Source organism: Trachypithecus francoisi, unplaced genomic scaffold (assembly GCF_009764315.1).
Source record: "Trachypithecus francoisi isolate TF-2019V2 unplaced genomic scaffold, Tfra_2.0 Lachesis_group14, whole genome shotgun sequence".
NCBI lineage: Eukaryota > Metazoa > Chordata > Mammalia > Primates > Cercopithecidae > Trachypithecus > Trachypithecus francoisi.
This window is the reverse complement of record NW_022681459.1, coordinates 38148977-38169787: the sequence shown is the minus strand read 5'-3', so window position 1 is coordinate 38169787 and position 20811 is coordinate 38148977. Positions and strand designations below refer to the sequence as shown.

Sequence of the window (20811 nt, the reverse complement as noted above, 5' to 3'; positions counted from 1 at the left end):
GGTCTTGCCAGGAAAGCAAAAAGCCAGGAGCAGCAAAGGTTGAAAACACAGAGAAAGCAGCTCCCACCAAACCCTTCATTTGCTCCACTTAAAAATTTTCTTAGCCTCCTCCCCACGCCTCAGCTCGCTCCACCGTGTCCCCTCCTGGCTCCAGAGCTGCTCTTTCAGCTTCTCATGAATATGTGGAAAATAAAACAGAGTCTGTTCAGCCCCTAATGACTAGGTTTATGAGGAGCTTATTGTGTCTAAAGAAACAAGACAGCAGTTGGTGTGAGATATTACTGTGCTTTTTACAAAGCTGATGAAACCTCCTCTTAAACTACTTAATACCTGCAAGCTGCAATTCCCAGCCTGAAACCGTGAACTCCTGGAGCCAGAACTGTGCCAGCCCACGGCGCACGCAGCTCTTGGCCTTTCCGCCTCGGTGGGGCCTCTACTCACTCGGCTTGGCGGTTGGCGGGGCACTGCCACTCTTCTGGGATGGGGGTTCCATGGAGAGTCATGGTTGTTGAGCCCCTTAGCTGAATAACCCTTGGTGGGAGAGTCTTCCCTGCATCCCCTTTCCTCCGGAAGCTCAAAGCCAGTTCCCGAGGGGGCAGCGGAGCGTGAGACCCCTGCGCTCCGCTCCAGTCATCGTCCACCCTCACTCTCGCCCACCCAGCCCTCCGATGGGCCCAGTCCTTTTGCAAATCTCCAATCCCACCAATTTGTCACGTCTTTGTACCAGCTGACCCCTCACACAGGATCACCCTTCATCCAGTGGCGTGCTGGTAAATGTTTAACAACCAGTTCCCTGGGTGGGAGGTGGGGACCTTGGTTTGTAGCATTTGCCGTGGGTTCCCACGGTGTGAATACGCCAACCGTATTCAATTTCAAACTGCTAACAAGAGCTGGGAAGACACTGGTGATGAGCTCCCTTGAGCAGGGGCGAGCCGGCACGCACCCTGCTGGCTTCGGGCCTTCTCTCAAGTCCTGTTACTCCCAACTCTGCTCTAGGAAACCTTCTCCCACCCACGGGGACAGTGTGTTCCCTCCTGTGTCCCACACTTCCCTGACTGCTCTTGCTAGAAAGCCCTCCTCACCCCTCCACCACGTCCTCATCACGCCTACACACACAGACACACACACATAGACACACACACACCCATGCGTGCACACACACCCATGTACACACAGAGAGACAAACACACGCACACACAGACATACACAGGCACACACACACATATGCAGACACAGACACACACGTACACATACAGACACAGACACACATGCACACACACACACGAACATACACCCATGCACACACACACCTATGTACACACACAGACACGTACACACACACAGACACATGCACATGCACAGACACACACGCCCATGCACACACAGACACACATGCCCATGTACACACACACACCCCCCATGCACACTACACCCATGCACACACAGACACACAAACACACGCACATGCAGAGACTCACACGCCCATGCACACACACAGACACACACCCATGCACACGCAGACACACACACGCATATGCACACACACACGCCCATGCACACATACACACACACCCATGCACACACACACAGCATGCACACACAGCCATGCACACACAGACACAAACACGCACATGCAGAGAGACACACACGCCCATGCACACACACACACCCATGCACACACAGACACACGCACGTGCACACACGCCCATGCACACACAGACACACATGCATGCACACACACACACACATCCATGCACACACAGACACACAAACATACATACACATGCACAGACACACACGCATGCACACACATAGACACACCCATGCACACACAGACACACACACAGACACACGCACACAGACCCCTCCCTGCTTCACCAGGCTGACTCCTTCACTTTGTGTCAGCTCAGGCACCTGCTCTTCCTCAGGAGACCTGTGTCACCCACACACTCTCACGCCTGGACACGCCTTCCTTCTGTGTGCCCCAGACACGCTCTGCTGTCCTCCATCATCACACACATCCTCTACACCACAGCGTGTGTTTTCTGTCTGCTACCATAGACTGCAAGTTCCTTGAGGACAGAAAGTGTATTTTTCCCCCTCTGTGTTTTCAGCAGGTTGCACGAAGCATGGCATAGAGTTGGTGCTACATAAATGATAGCTGAACAATTGTGCTGCCATAAGGCCTCATACCTCCTTCTAATATATCATGTGAGGTGTTGCACTCTAGTAAATTCTGTACCATCTGTCTTTCTCCCTAGAATGTGAGCCTGAAAGGCAGAGATTAGATTAGATTTTCCGCTACCATCCCAGTGCTAGGCACTTGACCCTTAGTCTCTACCATAGGGAGAGAGGATGCCTAGAAATGAAGCCAGCTGGGAGGAAAGTCAGAGATGGAGAGAGATTCCAGATTTTGGAGCACCTGGATCCATCTGTGCCTGAAGCCATCACAACCCCCAGGGTGGATTACCACCAACCAGAAGGAAATACAGTGGAACCCTAGGCTGGCCTTAGGGAAATGAAATCTCATTCGTTTCATCACCTCTCACCACTCTCCTCTTACTGGAGTGACATCTGTTGATGCAGATGTCCTACGAAATTCAAATCACCTCTAATGCTTGAGTGCTGCTAGTACCCCCTCCCCTCCCACACCCTTCCCCAGCACCACCATTAGTCAGACTGAATCCAGGGCCCACTGAGCTCCAAGTGCTCCTGGAGACCCTGTGCTCCTCCAGCCAACCCTCACAGCCTCATCACCACCGGAGGCGTTGGAACCAATCTCACCGTGACCTGTATCCCAGTTTACCCCCATCACTCCTCCCTACTCATCACTTATCCCTCAGGGCCATGTGTCCCCTGATCTGGCTGGATCTCTAACTCCCCCACCCTCCTAAATCCTTGCCATGGCACCTTCTAGAATTTAGGTCACAGTGCCAGCAGAATCCCCCCATCCTGTCCTTGCTCTAATGGAAACCTGGCTCTCCCCGAAGGACACCACCGCCCCTGCAAACTCTCACTGTTGAGAGTGTTTTACTGCCCACATCCCAGGCCTCCCTGGACCTCATCAACATTTCCGGTCCATTTCCCTGCCTCCTCCCTAAACTCCCTGTCTCTGTGAAACACATCTCAGCCTACCTGTCTGATTCCCTCATGGCCACCGTCATTCAGTCCTTGGGGAGCTGAGCGCTGGCTCATTGCCTCTGCCTCCAGTGCTGCTCCCATTATCATCCTTGGAGATTCCACAACCAGGCAAGCAGCCCCTCCAGTCCCTGGCCTTGACCCCTTCACTCCAACCTGATGTGCCAGCGCTGCCTCACTCATTGTTAAATATTGAAATACTGTTGTACCAATCAGTCTTACTATGTCAGGGAAGCTGGCTGGGGGCAGGGGTGGCTCCTGTGTTGGGCCCAGCAGAGAGAAGAGAGGGGCTGGGACCAAGGCTCCATCTCCTCTCCTCGCTGCCCAAGGCTGGGTTGAGATCTCAGCTCTGTTCTCAGGTTCTATGAGCTCCAAGGCCCACCTCAAGGGTGGGGGCAAGAGAAGCAGAGTCTTCCTACTGGCCCTGACCTCCTGAGGCTGCTGGGCATGGAGAGGTCCTCCAGTCGAACAGTAGAGGACAAGTTAGGAGAAGATTCTGCACTCGCCGAGATGGAATGACCCTTACTCTAACAGGGAAGTTTAGGGAGCATCTGGTATGGTTCCCTGTGTCAAAGCATGATCCAGTCAAGCCATCATTTAGCTCATAACAGCCTCATCATCAAAAGATCATACCATTCATTTCTAAAACCCAGTCGGTGGTTTGGGGCTTATTAGAATAATTTGATGAATCATTTGCCCTTCACATTTTAACCGGGTAGGCAGTTGCTTAATATATACTTGATGTATACAGAATATATGAGTGAACATTGTAGTTTTGCCTTATCTATTAATTTGTATGACCTTTCCAGTGGGTACTTGAAGATCATCCTACCTCCACCTGTCCCGAGCCGCCTCATTCGGGGTCTTACCCTTGCCCTTGGCATTTCCAATACCCACACCCCCTCAACTCTGTCTTTTACACCCCACTCTCTGGCTACCACGTGCCACCCTTGCAGCTCACTCCCATGCACTCCCATTTCAATAATGCTTTGACCCCACACCAACCCAAGGTTCAAAGCATTGACTGCCCTCCCTGCTCCACCCCACACCCCTGCCTTTGTACTGCCTCACTTGCCCTTCAGGTCCTCATTTCCCTGTTTACCCAGCTTGGACTCAATGATCCATCCTCATAATCCCTCCCTTTCCACCCTCTCCCTGTTGCACTCACCTCACAGACCTCCTCCTGGTTAGAGGCGACTCTCCAGCTAACTGCACCCACGCCCTGAATGTGGCCGGAGAAAGCCACAGAATCTCAGAAGAGACCTTCATGCCACTGACACACATACTTCACAGCCTGGTCCACTCCCTCCCACTCTCGCTTCCCTTCCTCTGTCCTCCCATCCCCAACCCTTCCTACCCGTCTTCTCAGTTAATGCTCCTACTTCCCATTTCGTCGGGAAAATAGAAGCAAGCAGAAGAGAAATGTTATACCCTCCCACCATGTCTGCCCATCCCCAGCACTGCACCCACGAGCTCTGCCGTCCCTCCTGGCACAGCACCACCCATCCTTGCACTGGGTCCTGGGCCTCGTCTCCTTGCACAGTGCACCTGTATTGCACCCCCATCTCTGCAGGTCATCCCTTCTGTCCTCCTTTCTTTTACTTTTTTATTTTGATTTTATTTTCGAGACAGAGTCTTGCTCTGTCACCAGACTGGAGTGCAGTGGTTCTATCCTAGCTCACTGCAGCTTCGAACACCTGGGTTCAAGGGATCCTCCTGCCTCAGCCTCCCAAGTAAGCTAGGACCACAGACACATACCACCACATTTGGCTAATTAGTTTTTATTTTTTGTAGATATAGGGTCTTGAAGCTATGTTGCCCAGGCTGGTCTTGAACTCCTGGGTTCAAGGGATCCTCCTGTCTCAGCTTCCCAAAGCTAAAGCCTGAGCCACTGCCCCCAGTCCCTCCCTTCTTCCCTGTCTACCAGAACATTCCCACTAATAGCATACAGGCCTTAATATCTCCCCCCAACACAAAGCAGCCAGCACTAGCCAGCTAGTGGAGGACACCCCAGTAGCACAGTGCAGGGACACACAGGGAGGTTAGGAGAAAGAGACAACAGAGGACATGGTGGGCGCTCAGGCAGCAGGACCAGCATGCATGTGCCAAGGTCCTGAGGTAGGAGGGAGCGTGGCAGGAAAGAAGGCAGAGATGCGCAGGGAGGGAGGAGGCAGGTGGGAGGTGAGGCCAGAGGTGGAGGTTGGGGGTCAGGCTTTCTTAGAGATGTTGAGCTTTTCCCCGAGAGCACTGGGAAGCTGGAGTGTTTCCGAGCTGGAGGTGGCATGATCAGATTTGCATGTACAAAGGATCACTGTCATAGCTTTGTAGAGAAGGATAAGAGTGGGTGCAAACTGATGAGTGGGGAGGCCACGGCAGCCATCCAGGGAGCAGGGATGGTGGCCTGGTGGTGGGCGGTGCTGTCTCAGAGGCATCAGGCAAGTTTGAGACACTAAGGATCTAACTCAGACAGGACACCCTGATGGATGGAGCCTGCACGGAGGAGGAAGAGATAGATGTCGGCGCTGACAACTAGTTTCAGGCTTACACCAGGAAGCCCTGGAGAAGCATTTGCCGAGCTAACTGGGGCCTCCAGAGCACCAGGCAGGAGGGAAAGATCAGGAGTTCACGTTCAGTGCCTTTAAAACATCCACCAAGAGACGTCAAATAGGCAGTTGGATACCCAGGTCTAGGCCTCGAGGAGAGGTCTGGGCCACTGGTTATCTCACACGGCCTCTCTGTTAGCATCTCCTGAACCCTCCTTCTGTGCCAGGCACTGTACTAGGAGCCAGTGGTCCAAGGATGAGTGAGGCCCAGGCTTCCACCGGAGGAGCCACCAGGCTCCCTGTAGAATGTGAGCTCCTGTTCCTGTGGGGTCTTACCCTTGCCCTTGGCATTTCTAATACCCGCACCCCTTCCACTCTGTCTTTTACATCCCACTCTCTGGCTACCACGTGCCACCCTTGCAGCTCACTCCCATGCAGCCCCATTTCAATAATGCTTTGACCCCACCCCGACCCCAGATTCAAAAGCATTGACTGCCTTTCCTGCTCCACCCCGCACCCCTGCCTTTGCACTGCCTCACTTGCCCTTCAGGTCCTCATTTCCCTGTTTACCCAGCTTGGACTCCATGATCCATCCTCATAATCCCTCCCTTTCCACCCGGAACAGGAGTGGGTGTGGCCCACCAGAATGCAACTGGGGCCCTTCTGGGTTAAGCTCTGTCCTCAATTTGTGCGACGCCTCGGGGCATGTCAGTACTGCTCTCTGAGCCTCACTCCTGCACAGAGTCTTTATAAAGATGCCTGGCACCGGCTTGCTGAAATATTTGTCAGATTGAATTGAAAGAATATGAAAGTGCTTCGCAAAGTGCTTTTCAAATACACTGATTCGTAATTGTAACAATAGGGAGAATTTGTTATCCTCTTAGCAGCTGGTATGAAGACTTTTCCCACAGAGAAGGGTGTGTGGTTGGATTAGGGAAACAAGGTACTACGGAGGGGACAAGGCTTCCTTTTAACATCCCAAGATGCAGGAGGGCAGAGGGGCCATGACAGGAGAGGGGTGGGAACAGCAAAAAGCAGGGAACCCAAAACACTCAGAGAAGACACCTGCCCATGGGACCATTTTGAGTGGCCCTACCAAGCTTCAGTGAAGCGACCAGAAGTCCCGATATGCTCTGGGGAATTGTTTTTCTTGTAGAACTCAAGAAAGTTGGTGAATTTGGTACAGGGAGAGCTCATGTGTGAAAGGAAGTTACAGAGGTTCCTCTTTTCCATTATATGAAGCCTAGCCAGAAGTTCCTAAAATGCTTGTATTTCTATGTAGTGATAAGTATCCCTGTATACTCTATGCCTGTGTACTATTAGGTTGGTGCAAAAGTAATCACGGTTTCACTATTACTTGGATGGCAAAAACCACAATTGCTTTTGCACCAACCTAATATATAGTTCTATATTTTGTACATAAATATAGGTCTAGGCTGGGCACAGTGGCTCATGCCTGTAATCCCAGCACTTTTGGTGACCACAGTAGGCAGATCTCTTGAGGTCAGGAGTGGGGGACCAGCCTGGCCAATATGGTGAAATCCCATCTCTACTAAAATACAAAAATTAGCCGGTCATGGTGGTGTGTGCCTGTAACCCCGGCTACTTGGGAGGCTGAGGCAGGAGAATCGCTTGAACTCGGGAGGCAGAGGTTGCAGTGAGCCGAGATCATGCCATTGCACTTAAGCCTGGGTGACAGAGTGAGACTCCATTTCAGGAAAAAAAAAAAAAAGGTATATGTAATACCGTAAAATTCCTGAGTAATATCTATAGTACATACTGGAATCTGCCCCTACTTTATAAGACATAGTCTCGGGATTGTAGAAGGAAACCATTGCCAGCATGTATTGAGGGCTCTATTAATTAGGTCACACTAGCTACTAAGTCAGTGGCTGGACATAGTCAAATTTCATTTCTCTCTCACGTCAATGCCCCCAAGGACTTCCTAAATGTGTCAGGCACTGTTCTGACTACTCAACATGCATCAGCTCAGTGAACCTCCACGACAATCTGCCAGGGAAGAATTCTTGTTATTGCCACTCTCAGGTGAGGACACTGAGTGACGCACAGCTGGACCCAGGCAGTCTGGCTGTGCAACCTGCATCTTACCCACTGTGCATACACCCCACCCAATTCTTCTTCCACTCAGAGAAGGTTAAAGGACGTTCGATGTGCCTATGCTGGTGCTGGGGATAAGATGGTGAATGAAACAAAGTCTCTACTGTCAGGAAGCCGCTGCTCTGGTGATTGTACGGTCTATGCTACTTATCGGTTTTTAGAAAGGCTGCATTCAAGAGTTCACTCACTCATCAGTGAACATAGGGGAGGACCTGCCTGTGACACTGTGCTGGGATTTGCCCCAGGCCAGTTCTCACTTTCCCAGCGGGCACCAAGGAAATGTTTAGAGTCAAAAGACCCTAGTTGGAGCCCTGATTCCATCATTTCCTAGCCACAAGTACTTACTCAGATAGTTTAGCCTCTCAGAGCCTCAGTTTCCTCATCTGTACAATGGGGATGATAAGACCCCTCTCACAGGCCTGTGGTGGAACCAAATTGAGTTGTAGTTCAAGAACTTGGCCAAGGGTACAGCCCCCAGGGGGCTCAATCTCCTCCCCACCCCCATATTTATTTCAGAGCGGTTGGCGGCTGGGTTTGGTGAATTCCGTGCAATTGCAGATGGGAAAGTGTTTTGCAGGCTCTTCTAAAAGGCTGTGGCAGCATCTGGCAGCACCAGTGTGGGGTGTGTCCCCTTTAGAAAGTGATCTGCTGCTTTCTCACATGTAAAATGCAGGGTGACTCCCAGCCAAGCTGGGGCACAGAGACGGGCTGAGGAGTATTCATCAGCCTCCTCCGTGGCAGTCCCCAGCCCGGAATCAAGCCTCCACCGCTGTCAAGCCTCCGCTAATCCTCAGAAGCTTGGGTGCAGGGACAGAAGGCAGCGTTTTGAAGTCATCGGCTTTAGATCCTCTCCGCAGTACTGCGGGTGTGTGTTGTGATTCACCAGGCAGATGTCCAAACAGATAAAATGAAACCTTCCTTCAGGGGTGAGGGAGAGGGCTGAGTGAGTTTCCAAAGAACCAGAAGTCAAGAAGAGGCAGGTGGGCCCTAAGCGCCCCCAAAACGATGATGTTTCATGCGCTCCTTCTCCCCTTGTTTTGCAGGGAATTTCAAAGGTCTCTGCAAGCAAATCGATCACTTCCCAGAGGATGCAGATTACGAAGCTGACACAGCAGAATATTTCCTCCGTGAGTGCACACAATTGTTTTTATCTCCCTCCTGGTGGTGGGCCCTGCCCTTCCATCCTTCACGAGTCAAGGACCAGGCCTATCTAGAGGCCCACATCACAGCAGAGGGCAGGCAAAAGCTGAGTCTCTCTCCTTTCCGGAGTGCAGACCTTCATACATGCTGTTCCCTCTGCCTGCAACGCCCTTCCCTCCCCGTCTTTGTCTGGCAAACTCCTACTCAGTCGACCTCAGCTAAAACATCACCTTCTCCAGGAAGTCCTTCCTGCCTTCTGCATGAGTTCCCAGAGGACAGTACTTTATCATTGCTGTGGGGGTCCTTGACTATTTGAGTAACCATCTCCCAACTCTGCTAGGGTATGGACTCACCCTAGCATTCACCATTATATTCTCAGCCCAGTGCTTGGCATGTAATAAGCGCTCAGTGAATATTTCTTGAATAATTGGATGAAGTAACCCACCAGGCAGTGCCAGATTGGAACTTCTAATGAAAAAAAAAAAAAGAGAGAGAGAGAAAGATTTTTTTCTTCCCCCGCAAGTCAAGTAAGTCAAAGTTAAATCCTGATGTAACAGCTGCAATCTTAAATCCACCTGAGACATATTATCAAGAGAAAGCAGTCTGAGGCCCCAAGGAAATGTCTCAAGTATCAGCAAAAACTAACAAGGCTACCTATTCCCTGAGAAAAGGATTTCCAAGAGAGGGCCTGAGAGTCCTTGATGCCTGGGACAGCAAAGCCAAAGGTTCTCAGGCCATCTCTTTAAAAGGAGGTTTGCTCTCCTCCCAGGAGCATCCCCGCCTCTGCTCCAGACCCTTCCACCTCCCCTCCCCAACAGCACAAGGGTTGCCATTACCCTCAGATCACTTTTATGAAGCATGTAGGAGGCATTTTATTATATAGATTGCCCCTGTCTCTTTCAAGAATTACTTCTCACATCAAGCCCAGCTCTCAGGTCAGCCTGGAATCTGGTTTCATTGAAAAGCCTGTGGAATGCGAAGTCAGTCAGGCAGCTGGGAAGAGAGAGGGAGGCAACACGATGCAATTTTTAGATTCTTTTTTTTAAAGGAAAAAATATCATACCCTGCTCGTCATTTCCTTTTATGAATTCCCTCAAGACGTTGCTTTTAACTGGAATTCCTAACAGGCCATTTGGTTATGGTGACCTGTTACCTACGACTGTGTCTGGGGTGGGGCTGCAGGAGCCCAGCTGTGCAGTAAATGTGGGTTGAGCTCCTTCTGTGTGCTGGATCCTGTGCTTAGTACTGGGGAGGCCAAGATGGATGAGGGAGACACAGTCCCTGGCCCCAAGAAGAGCATAGCCTGGCGGGGAGGGCCCTTGGAAAAACAGCTCAACTTGGGAGACACTGCGTGGCAGAGGTGAGGCCTGAACGTAGAAGGTGGAAGCCAGCAAGCAAAGCCAAGCCCCACACTGGGAGCCACACTCCCCGAGCACAGGACTCACCAGGTGGAGTTTGAATTATGTCATGCTTTATCTGCTAGGCAGTAAGCGCCTGGGGGCAGGAAACTTGTCTCATTCATTGCTGCCCTTATAACGGCTCAATGAATGCTTTTTGTTAAGAAGAGATAGAGGATTCTTCAGTGGCAATTCCTAACAGTTCAACACCTCCATTTCCTTGTTTTTAAGAAAGAAGAGCATAGAGCATAGAGTATTTGGTTCATTTTGGTGTCCCTGGACAAAAGACTTGGACTCAGATTGGCAACACAGGATTCTGAAGGTCTGATTTGAGTTGACTTAATCCAACAATATTTTTTGAACATCTGTAACAGGGGTTGGCAAACTTTTTCTGTAAAGGATCAGATGTTGAATATTTTAGGCTTTTTGGGCCATATAGTCTCTGTCCCATTTACCCAACTCTGCTCTTGTAGCCACTGACAATAAGGAGGCATATGTGTGGCTGTGTTACAGTGAAGCTTAACTTGATTTACACAACCAGGCAGCAGTCTTCATTTGGTATAGTTTGCTGACCCCTGGTCTATAAAATGCTAGTCCTGGGCTGGACAACAAAAATAATTTTTTTTTTTTTTTTTTTTTTTTTGAGACGGAGTCTCGCTCTGTCGCCCAGGCTAGAGTGCTGTGGCCGGATCTCAGCTCACTGCAAGCTCCGCCTCCCGGGTTCACGCCATTCTCCTGCCTCAGCCTCCCGAGTAGCTGGGACTACAGGCGCCCGCCACCTCGCCCGGCTAATTTTTTATATTTTTTAGTAGAGACGGGGTTTCACCATGTTAGCCAGGATGGTCTCGATCTCCTGACCTCGTGATCCGCCCGTCTCGGCCTCCCAAAGTGCTGGGATTACAGGCTTGAGCCACCGCGCCTGGCCAACAAAAATAATTTTTTAAAGCTGGAAGACGTGAGTTTCTATCATTCTCTACAAAGTTCTAACCTAGATCTTGAGAGAAGCTGGGAGACAGGGATGATTTTTCTAGAAGGATTCCCCCTGCCCCCACTCCCTACCCCTGCTTCTGATTCAGAAGCTCCTCTGGGGCCTCCCTGGCACCCTGCATGTGTCTACAATTCAACCCTGACCACACTTTGCTGCAATTTCGCTGGTTCACACTTGGGATCCCCAAGAAGCTATGAGCTTCTTGAAGGCAGAGTTATATCCCATTCATTTCTGCACCCCAAGCACCCAGAAAAGGCCATGGCAGGGAATTTGACCCAAAAAAGCACTTTGATGACTCAACAATGAAGTGACTGGGCAGGTGAATATGTGAACACTCAAGTAAATCATAGTCTAATGCCCCGAGAACAATGCAAGCAACAGGCTTCCAGAGGAAAACAGCTGGGTCCCCATTCGCCAGAGGTAGGCAGATGGCTCCCAGAGGTGTGCAGAGCTTAGGCCCAAGGAGGCGGGCTGAGCTGCATCTGGGGTGGGCAAGGCCTGAGTCTACTCCTAGTTAAGGTCTGTCAAACCCATCTGCACAGCTCATCTGCCGCAGGGGAGGCTGTGAGGGGGCAGAAGCAGCCCCTCTCCCTGAGGGCTAGCCATCTGGAGGGAGACCTACAGACGTAATGTTTATGCTGCATGCTGGAATAGAAGGAAGCGTGTGGTGCTGAGGGAACCTGTTCCCTAACCCAGACCAGAGGAGGTCCTTCCAGAAGGGTTCCCTAGAGAAGATGGCACCAGAGCCCATTCATTCATTCATTCACTCGAGAGATATTTACTAAGCACTCACTGAGTGCCAGCACTATTGTCAGTCCTGGGGATCCAAGAGTAAATCAAACAAAGAGGGCCAGTGCCTTTGTGAAGGTTATATCCTAGTGTAAGAAACAAGTAATAAACAAGTGTGACACACCCTCTCCCTGCCCGCTGCACCCTGAGATAGTTTTGTTGTTGTTGTTGTTGTTGTTGTTGAGATGGAGTCTCTTGCTCTTTCATCCAGGTAGGAGTGCAAGTGATACCAAACCTCTGCTTTCCGGGTTCAAGTGATTCTCCTGCCTCAGCCTCCCGAGTAGCTGGGATTACATGCATGTGCCACCATGCCTGGCTAATTGTTTGTATTTTTAGTAAAGATGGGGTTTCACCAAGTAAGCCAGGCTGGTCTTAAATGCCTGACCTCAGGTGATCCGCCTGCCTCGGCCTCCCAAAGTGTTGGGATTACAGGCGTGAGCCACCATGCCCAGCCCCAGCTGAGATAGTTTCTTAGTGGTCTGGGAGGAGTTGGAGAGTGGAGAGTGATGGGGGAGGGACCAGTGGGTCCTGGAGGCATGTCACTTTGATAAGGTGGTCCCACAGAAGAAAGGGAACCAGGTAAGATTTCTAGGGAAAAGAGTAGCTGGCAGAGAGAACAGCAAGAGTGGGGTCCTTACAGCAGACACAGAGCATCATGTTTGAGGATCAGCGGTGTGGCTGGTCCTGCAGGAGTCCAGTGCAGGGGTAGAGTGAGGTCCTACAGCAGAGACAGCACAGGAACCCAGTCATGTGGGCCTGGGACCCAGGGGAGACCTCAGTTCTCATTCTAAGTGTGATGGGAATGACCAATTTAGACACGTCAGCCTGGCTGCTGTGGTAGTGATGGTTGGAAACGGAGGCAGGGAGCCCAGGTTGAGGGGTTGGGGGGTGGGGGGAAACCAGAGTGTAACCATGGTGATGGTGAGAAAGAAGAAGATGTTTGGGAGACAGAGCTGACAGCAGCAGGGGTGGCCACTGATGGAGCATGGGCCATGGGGCAGGGGACAGATTTCAGGATAGGGACGGAGGTGAAAGGAGAGGGAAGAAGCAGTCAAGCAACTCTTCTTTCTCCCCGAAGAGCAGATTTCAACCCATGTAAAGCATCTCCTAAGGGACCTGGGGCTTGTTTTCGATGTTCCCAAACAGCTCAATTAATTCTTTTTTTGTTTTGTTTTAAAACGGAGCCTTGCTCTGTCACCCAGGCTGGAGTACAGTGGCGCAATCTTGGCTCACTGAAACCTCTGCCTCTTGGGTTCAAGCGATTCTCCTGCTTCAGCTTCCTGAGTAGCTAGAATTACAGGCGCCCGCCACCACATCTGGCTAATTTTTGTATTTTTAGTAGAGATGGGATTTCGCCATGTTGGCCAGGTTGGTCTCAAACTCCCGACCTCAGGTGATCCACCCACCTCAGCCTCCCGAAGTGCTGGGCTTACAGGCATGAGGCACCACACCCAACCCTAAATTAATTCTTCCTGGAAAAGCAGAGGTGTGAGCTGGATGGGGCACAATCCAGCCACCAGAATGTTCCTAAACCCAAGACCTCTGCAGAATGAAGAACTGGACAAAGCTGAGCCACACCAGGAACACACATCGCTGGGGCCCCTTAAATTTCCTGTGAAGTCACATGGTCCATGAAACAGATGTAGCATCTTCCTTCACTTGTAAGTGTGAGCAATTCATACACTCCACAGATCTTTCTGGAGTGGACCCCCTGTATGCCAGGTCCTTTTCAAGGTACTGAGGTTATGGTCCTCAGGGTACTTGCAATCTACAAAAAAATGAAACTAACAAGTGAATGATGTAATATGTTAGACTGAGATAAGCCTTATGGAAAAAAAATCAAGCAGGGACAGGGGATGGGGAATTCTAGAGTAGGGATGGGATCAAGAATGAACAGCGGCTGGGCATAGTGGCAGGCGCCTGTAATCTCAGTACTTTGGGAGGCCAAGGCGGGCGGATCACCTGAGGTTGGTGTCTGGACAGAGGGAGGGAGGGAACAAAAGAACAAAGGGACTAAAACGGCGCATTTCCAGGTTCTTCATTGTCAACTTTCCCACGCCCGGGAAAGACACAGGTCGACTGCGCAGGCGCAGTCTGACGTCTGACTGGACCGAGAAAATCAAAACCTACTTAGCCGCGCCTACCGCCCCGCCCCCGACCCGCCTATGTCTCGCCCACTGCCCTCCCACTCCCAGCCCAGGACATAAAAGCCGCTCCCGGTGGGCGCGCGGCACGAACTTCCTCCGCCCCTGCTCCTATGCGGACCTAGGAACCTCGCCCGAGAACGTGCCAGAGCGACTTCCTCGGCCTCCACCGCCGGAGACTGGTGAACCTCACCCCTCCTTCACATTGGCTAGTTAATAAAGTTTTCTTTTACCCTGCCTACTTGCCTGTTCTCTGGCACTTACTGTGGTGGTCATCTGGAGCAAATCAGTCGGGAGTTCGAGACCAGCCTGACCAATACAGAGAAACCCCGTCTCTACTAAAAATATCAAAAAACTTTAACCAGGCGTGGTGGTGCATGCCTGTATTCCCAGCTACTTGGGAGGCTGAGGCAGGAAAATCTCTTGAACCTGGGAGGTAGAGGTTGCGGTGAGCCGAGATTGTGCCATTGCACTCCAGCCTGGACAACAAGAGCGAAACTCTGCTTCAAAAAATAAAAATAAAAAGAAGATCAAACAGCAAGTGCAAAGGTCCTAGCTTGGGAGCATGCCTGGAACATCTGAGGAACAGGACTGAGCCCCGTAAGACAAGAATGGAGTGAGCAAGGAAGGGCGAAGGAAGAGCACGTGTGGAGAGTCCCAAGGACCCTGTGGGTTGCAGCAAGAATTTGGGGGTTTGCTCTGGTTGACCGACACCATCTCATTTTTGAACAGGCTCTGGCTGCTGTGTTCGTAAGTGACTGAAATGGGATGAGGGCAGAAGCTGACAGAAGAGTTACAACTCTGTTGCTATAATTTAGGCAGGAGGTGATGGCAGCTTGAACCAGAGTGGTAGCAGTGAAGGGGGTAAAATAGGATCAATGTTGAAAATATTTCCAGGGCGCTGCACACAGGATTTTCTGAAAGGCTGAATGTGGATTTTTGAGAGAAAGGAAGGAGGCAAGGATGGTGCCAAGGCTCGTGCCCATGGGGGAGCAACAGGTTGAGACTAGGGCTCAATATTAGCCATATTCAGTTAGAGATGCCTGTGGGACTTCCTGGGGCAATGTCATGGGCTCGGTATGAACCTGAGGCCAGTGTTCACAGGAGAGGTCCTGGCCAGAGATAGTGAGTTTTCACGTTGTTGGCATGTAAGTGATATTTAAAGCCATGAGACTCAATGAACTCACCAAGGGAGTGGCACAGAGAGAGAAGGGGAGAGGCCCAGACACTAAGCTCCAGGACACCATGAAGGCTTAGGGGCCAGGGAGATGAGGACACTCCAGGAAAGGGGGCTGAGCAAGAGTGGCCAGTGACGTGTCTGGGGTAACTCCCACCATCCTTGCTACACCAGCTGAACTGGGGATGTAGAGCAGAGAGGGAGGACAGAGAATGCCAGAAGGGCATGGCTGGACAGCAATTCAGAGCTCATCTCCTGGGGTGAAAAGGACGGTGGGGCTCACTGCGCTCAAGCCAGCAGACCAAGCTTAAGAGGTTTCCCAGCCTCTTGGAGGGCCTGGCAGAAGAAAGGCACTCAATTAATATCTGATGGACCAATGAATGAATGAATGGACACTCTTACTCCCCAGTGCCTATGAGTATCTGAGGAGTCCCCCAGCCTCTCCTGAAACACACTGATAGAGAAACAGCTATAGGAGCCCCTGGTCAACATCCCGGGCTCCATAAAGCCATGACCAACATGGACTTAGCCCCACCTATCACTGGCTTATCCAGTAATGAATGGTGACTGGACTGTTTCTCCCAACCAGTGCTGTGGGCCCATCGAATGTGTCTGCTGTGGTGGCCTCCATATCCTCCTCCCTCATTAACCAAAGATTGAGGAGCGTGGTGAGGAATGAGGCGGTGGTGACCAGGGTGTGACTTCTCTTGAATGTCAAGCGTGCATCCGTGCATCTGTCTTTGTGCATGAGGGCATGAGTCTATGCTGTGTTCCGTGTCTTCCGGTACCTGCATGTCTGTGCGTCTGAGTGTCTGTGTCTGAATGTGTAAGCACTTGTGTGTTTGCACGTGTCTGTGTGTATGTGGGTCCGTGTGTGTTGTGTGTATGTGTGTATGTGTGCGTGTTGTGTCCAGGAGATAGGAGTTGACATTTCCTAGCTGTCCTATTGTGATTTGGAGTAAGGGAAGAAGAATCAGAGGAATTTGGCTTCCTCCAACAGTCATGTATTAAGCACCTACTGTGTGCAAGACCCCAAAATCCACTCTATTGTGACCACTCATAGTCCAGGACTGCGGGGTATGGTCAGGTCTCCCCACTCCATATTCAGAGCCTGGGGCTGGAGGTGGGGGTGAGGGGCCCAGGGCTGGCTGCTGTCTCTGACGCACTCCCTCCAAGGAGTATGTCATAGGCCACAGACACAGACAGGCCTCCACTGGTGGATCACCAGGCCACACTCCAGAGCCAGAAGTGGACAGAAGGGGGAAGGGAGGTGAGCCCTCTGCAAAGCCAATGCCCCACTCAGCTCCCCCCAACACACACAAGAGATGTACGCCCAGTTGCCTTTAAACTTGATACCTCCCCAGGGATTCACTGACCACCTGAGGATGATGACAGGCAGCCTGGGGGAAGCCAATAGCAGGAGTGGAACGGAGGAGGGAGGCAGAAGGCAGCCGAGGCAGGGAGGACCCATGCGAGGGGCATCTGGGGGGTGAATTTACAGAACTTGGACACCAGTGGGAGGCAGGCTTTGGCACACTCGGGGCTTCAAATCCAGCTCTGCCACTTCCCGGTGAACCTCCCTGGGCCTCGGTTTCCTCGCAGTGGGGACGATGCTCATTGTCATCTTCCTAGCATTGCCATGAGGATTAAGGGAGTTAGAGTTGGACAGCTCTTCACACCTGCCCGGAGCCAGTGAGCATGCAGCAGGCATTCACCACAATCTGTGCTCACTGTTGTGTCCCATTGCATAGCGATGAGTGCAAAGAACAAAGAGGAAACAGGGAGGAGTGCTGGGCGCCCAGGGAGGGTTTCAGTTTGCAACAGGGTGGTCAGAAAGTCCTTGCAGCAAAGGTGACATTGGAGCAAAGGCCTGAAGGAGGTGAAGGCGTGCTTGGGAGGTGCAGATATCCTGGAAGAGCATTCAGGCAGAGGGAACCGCCAGTGCAAAGTATCTGAGACTGGCGGGTTCAAAACAGCCAGGACACCCTGTGATAAGCAGACGAGGGGCAGGCAGGTGGGAGAAGGGGTGGGGACCAGGATTCAGGAGCCTCTGCTTTCCCCTGAGATGAGACCACCATGGGAGGGTTCTGAGCAGGGGACAGGCATGGTCTGATGTTCAGGCTACCAGTATCACTCCAGCTTCTGCAGGAGAGGGAGACCACCTAGGAGACCACGGCTATCCTCCAGGCTCAAAAGGCAGGTGCTCAGGCCCGGTACTGGAGAGGTGGCTGAGAAGGGGTTTGATTCTAGATGTATTTGACATGACAGCCAGCAGTTTTTTTGTTTGTTTATTTTTGTTTTGTTTTGTTTTAAAGACAGAGTTTTGCTCTTGTTGCCCAGGCTGGAGTGCAGTGGCATGATCTCAGCTCACTGTAACCTCCACCTCCTGGGTTCAAGTGATTCTTCTGCCTCATCCTCCCAAGTAGCTGGGATTACAGGTGTCTGCCACCACGCCCAGCTCATTTTTTTGTATTTAGTAGAGACGGGTTTTTACCATGTTGGTCAGGCCGGTCTTGTTGGTCACCTAACCTCAGGTGATCCACCCGCCTCGGCCTCCCAACGTGCTGGGATTACAGGTGTGAGCTATCATGCCCAGCCGAGCTGGCAGCTTTTACTGACAGCCTGGATTGGGGAAGTAAGAGACAGGTCTTGTGGACGGCGAGGAGTTCCGGCTGGCAGATGGGGCGAACATTACTGCCCTTCTCTGAGGCTGGGAATGTAGGACGAGGCTGCTGTGCGGGGAGGTGACCACTCTATGCCAGTCTGTTTCATCTTGGTTTCTGTTACGGAATCTTCTCCCCACGGACTGTGAACAGCTTGAGGACACCACAAGGAGTGGCTGCAAATAGAGTGTCCTCCTCCCACCCACCCACCCCCTTCAGCACAGGGCCTTTCCCAGGATCAGACCCAGGAGAGGTTTGCTGAGTGAATAAACAAGGTACCGCCCGCCCTAGAGCAGCTGGCATGCTCACCCTCTTCCCAGAATGAGGTCAGAGGAGGATATTGGGTATCAAGCTGGGCCACAGTCACCCTTCCCTGCCTCAGACAGTGTCCCTCGTCCCCACTGCCCCTCTCTCCCCAGCTCCTGCAGTCCCACCAGGGAGCATGAGCCAAGGAGGTGTGGGGAGACCAGGTGTCAAGTCCCAAGTTTGTTACTTAGAATAAAAGGGCCTGAATTCAAGGGGTGCTCCACTCTGTGACCTTTGGCAAGTTACACAACTTCTCTGAGCCTCCCGTGAAGAGTGCTTTTTTAGGTCTCCCCAGAGCTCCAGGGGAACGGCATGAGGGGTGTCCACCAGGCCTCACCCCCCCCAGAGTTTTAGAAGTGTAGTGATGCATCATTCCGGCTTTTTTTTTTTTTTTTTGAGATGGAGTCTCACTCTGTCACCCAGGCTGGAGTGCAGTGGTACCATCTCGGCTCACTGCAACCTCCGCCTCCTGGGTTCAAGCAATACTCCTGTCTCCGTAGCTGGGATTACAAGCGCACGCCACCACACCCAGCTAATTTTTTGTATTTTTTAGTAGAGACGTGGTTTCACCATGTTGGCCAGGTTGGTCTCGAACTCCTCACCTCAAGTGATCTGCCAGCTTTGGCCTCCCAAAGTGCTGGGATTACAGGCATAAACTACCACACCCAGCCCATCATCCTAGCTTCTGAAATGCTGGAGTGAGACACTCCCTTAGGATCACCCAGCCCCACCCGCCCATTTTACAGATGAGGGAAAAATGGAGGCCCAAGAGGGAAAATGACCTGCCCCAGCCCAGCACACTTTCTGGGACTGCACCCTGGGAGTGTTATCCAGGTCCATTATCCTGCTACCTGTCCACTGCCCAGTGCTGTCGGCCCCTTCTGGAAAGCATTGCCGTAAGGGGGCTTCTGAGAGACATCTCCAGAAGTCATCGCAACCAATGTGACTAAAACCATTGTGACCCCATCCCATGGTGAGGAAACATCTAAGCTGCCACTTGTACTCAATCACCTCTGCAGAACCAGAGCAAAATGATCACCAAAAGCCACCTTCCTGAATGCACACTGGTCGGCAGTTTCTATTCTATCCTAGTTCATTTCCTTTTTTTTTTTTTCCGAGACGGAGTCTCACTCTGTCGCCAGGTTGGAGTGCAGTGGCGTGATCTCGGCTCACTGCAACCTCCACCTCCCTGGTTCAAGCAAGTCTCCTGCCTCAGCCTCCTGAGTAGCTGGGACTACAGGTGCATGCCACCACGCCCAGTGAATTTTTGTATTCTTAGTAGAGATGGGGTTTCACCATGTTGGCCATGATGGTCTCAATCCCTTGACCTCGTGATCCTCCCACCTCGGCCTCCCAAAGTGCTGGGATTACAGGCTTGAGCCACCGCGCCCGGCCGACTTTTTTTTTTTTTTTTTTTTTTTTTTTTTTTTGAGACAGAGTCTCGCTCTGTCGCCCAGGCTGGAGTGCAGTGGCCGGATCTCAGCTCACTGCAAGCTCCGCCTCCCGGGTTTATGCCATTCTCCTGCCTCAGCCTCCCGAGTAGCTGGGACTACAGGGACCCACCACCTCGCCCGGCTAGTTTTCTGTATTTTTTAGTAGAGATGGGGTTTCACCGTGTTAGCCAGGATGGTCTCGATCTCCTGACCTCGTGATCCGCCCGTCTTGGCCTCCCAAAGCGCTGGGATTATGGGCTTGCGCCACCGTGCCTGGCCCTGTTCATTTCTTTAAGGGCTAGTTGCTACCACTACACTGATGTGACTAGTAATGAGTCACAACCTGCACTTTAATAAACAGCGGCCTCGATAACCCAAAGCCCCATGACAGAGACAGCAACAATTTACTCCGCTGGAATGATGACTACGATTTGCTGGTGCTCCTCGTGTACCAGTCGTTATTCTCATCGCTTCAAGTGTGTGTACTCAGTTACTCCTCATAGCATCCTGTGAGCTAGGTGTGCTTGTGATCTCCATATGGCAGAGGGGGCAGCCGAGGCCCCCGGGGGACCAGGTCACAGCTAGGAAGATGGACTCAGGCAGCCTTTCTCCTGAGCCTGTGTGACTGGTCACCAATCTCTACTGACAGCAGGAAGCAGGGACGTATCTGGCATCCTGCACAGATGGTACTCCCCAAGTTAGCTCCCTGGGCTCCCAAAATGCTTTTCATGTGCTATTATATATAGCACACATTCATTGAACACTTGACGATGTGCCAGCCCTGACACTTGAAACATTATCTTAATTCATCTTCACAACCACCCTGTGAAGGTGAGATGACCAGTGTCCCTATCACACAGATGGGAAAAGCAAGGCACAGAGGTTACACAGCCAGTGGGGGTCCAGGAGGAGACCCCAAGTGGGCTCCCTCTGGAACCCATGCTCCAAACCATAGCATTTGACTTCTCTTTCTCC

General features: G+C 51.7%; 1 protein-coding gene across 1 annotated transcript in view; it reads left to right on the top strand.

Moving 5' to 3' along the window:
• Positions 1-20811, top strand: part of CACNG2 (calcium voltage-gated channel auxiliary subunit gamma 2) — a 143723-nt gene that overhangs the window by 108777 nt on the left and 14135 nt on the right. The window contains exon 2 of the mRNA XM_033232837.1: positions 8843-8926. Coding sequence (XP_033088728.1) covers positions 8843-8926 — 84 coding nt within the window. The remainder of the gene's footprint in view (positions 1-8842; positions 8927-20811) is intronic.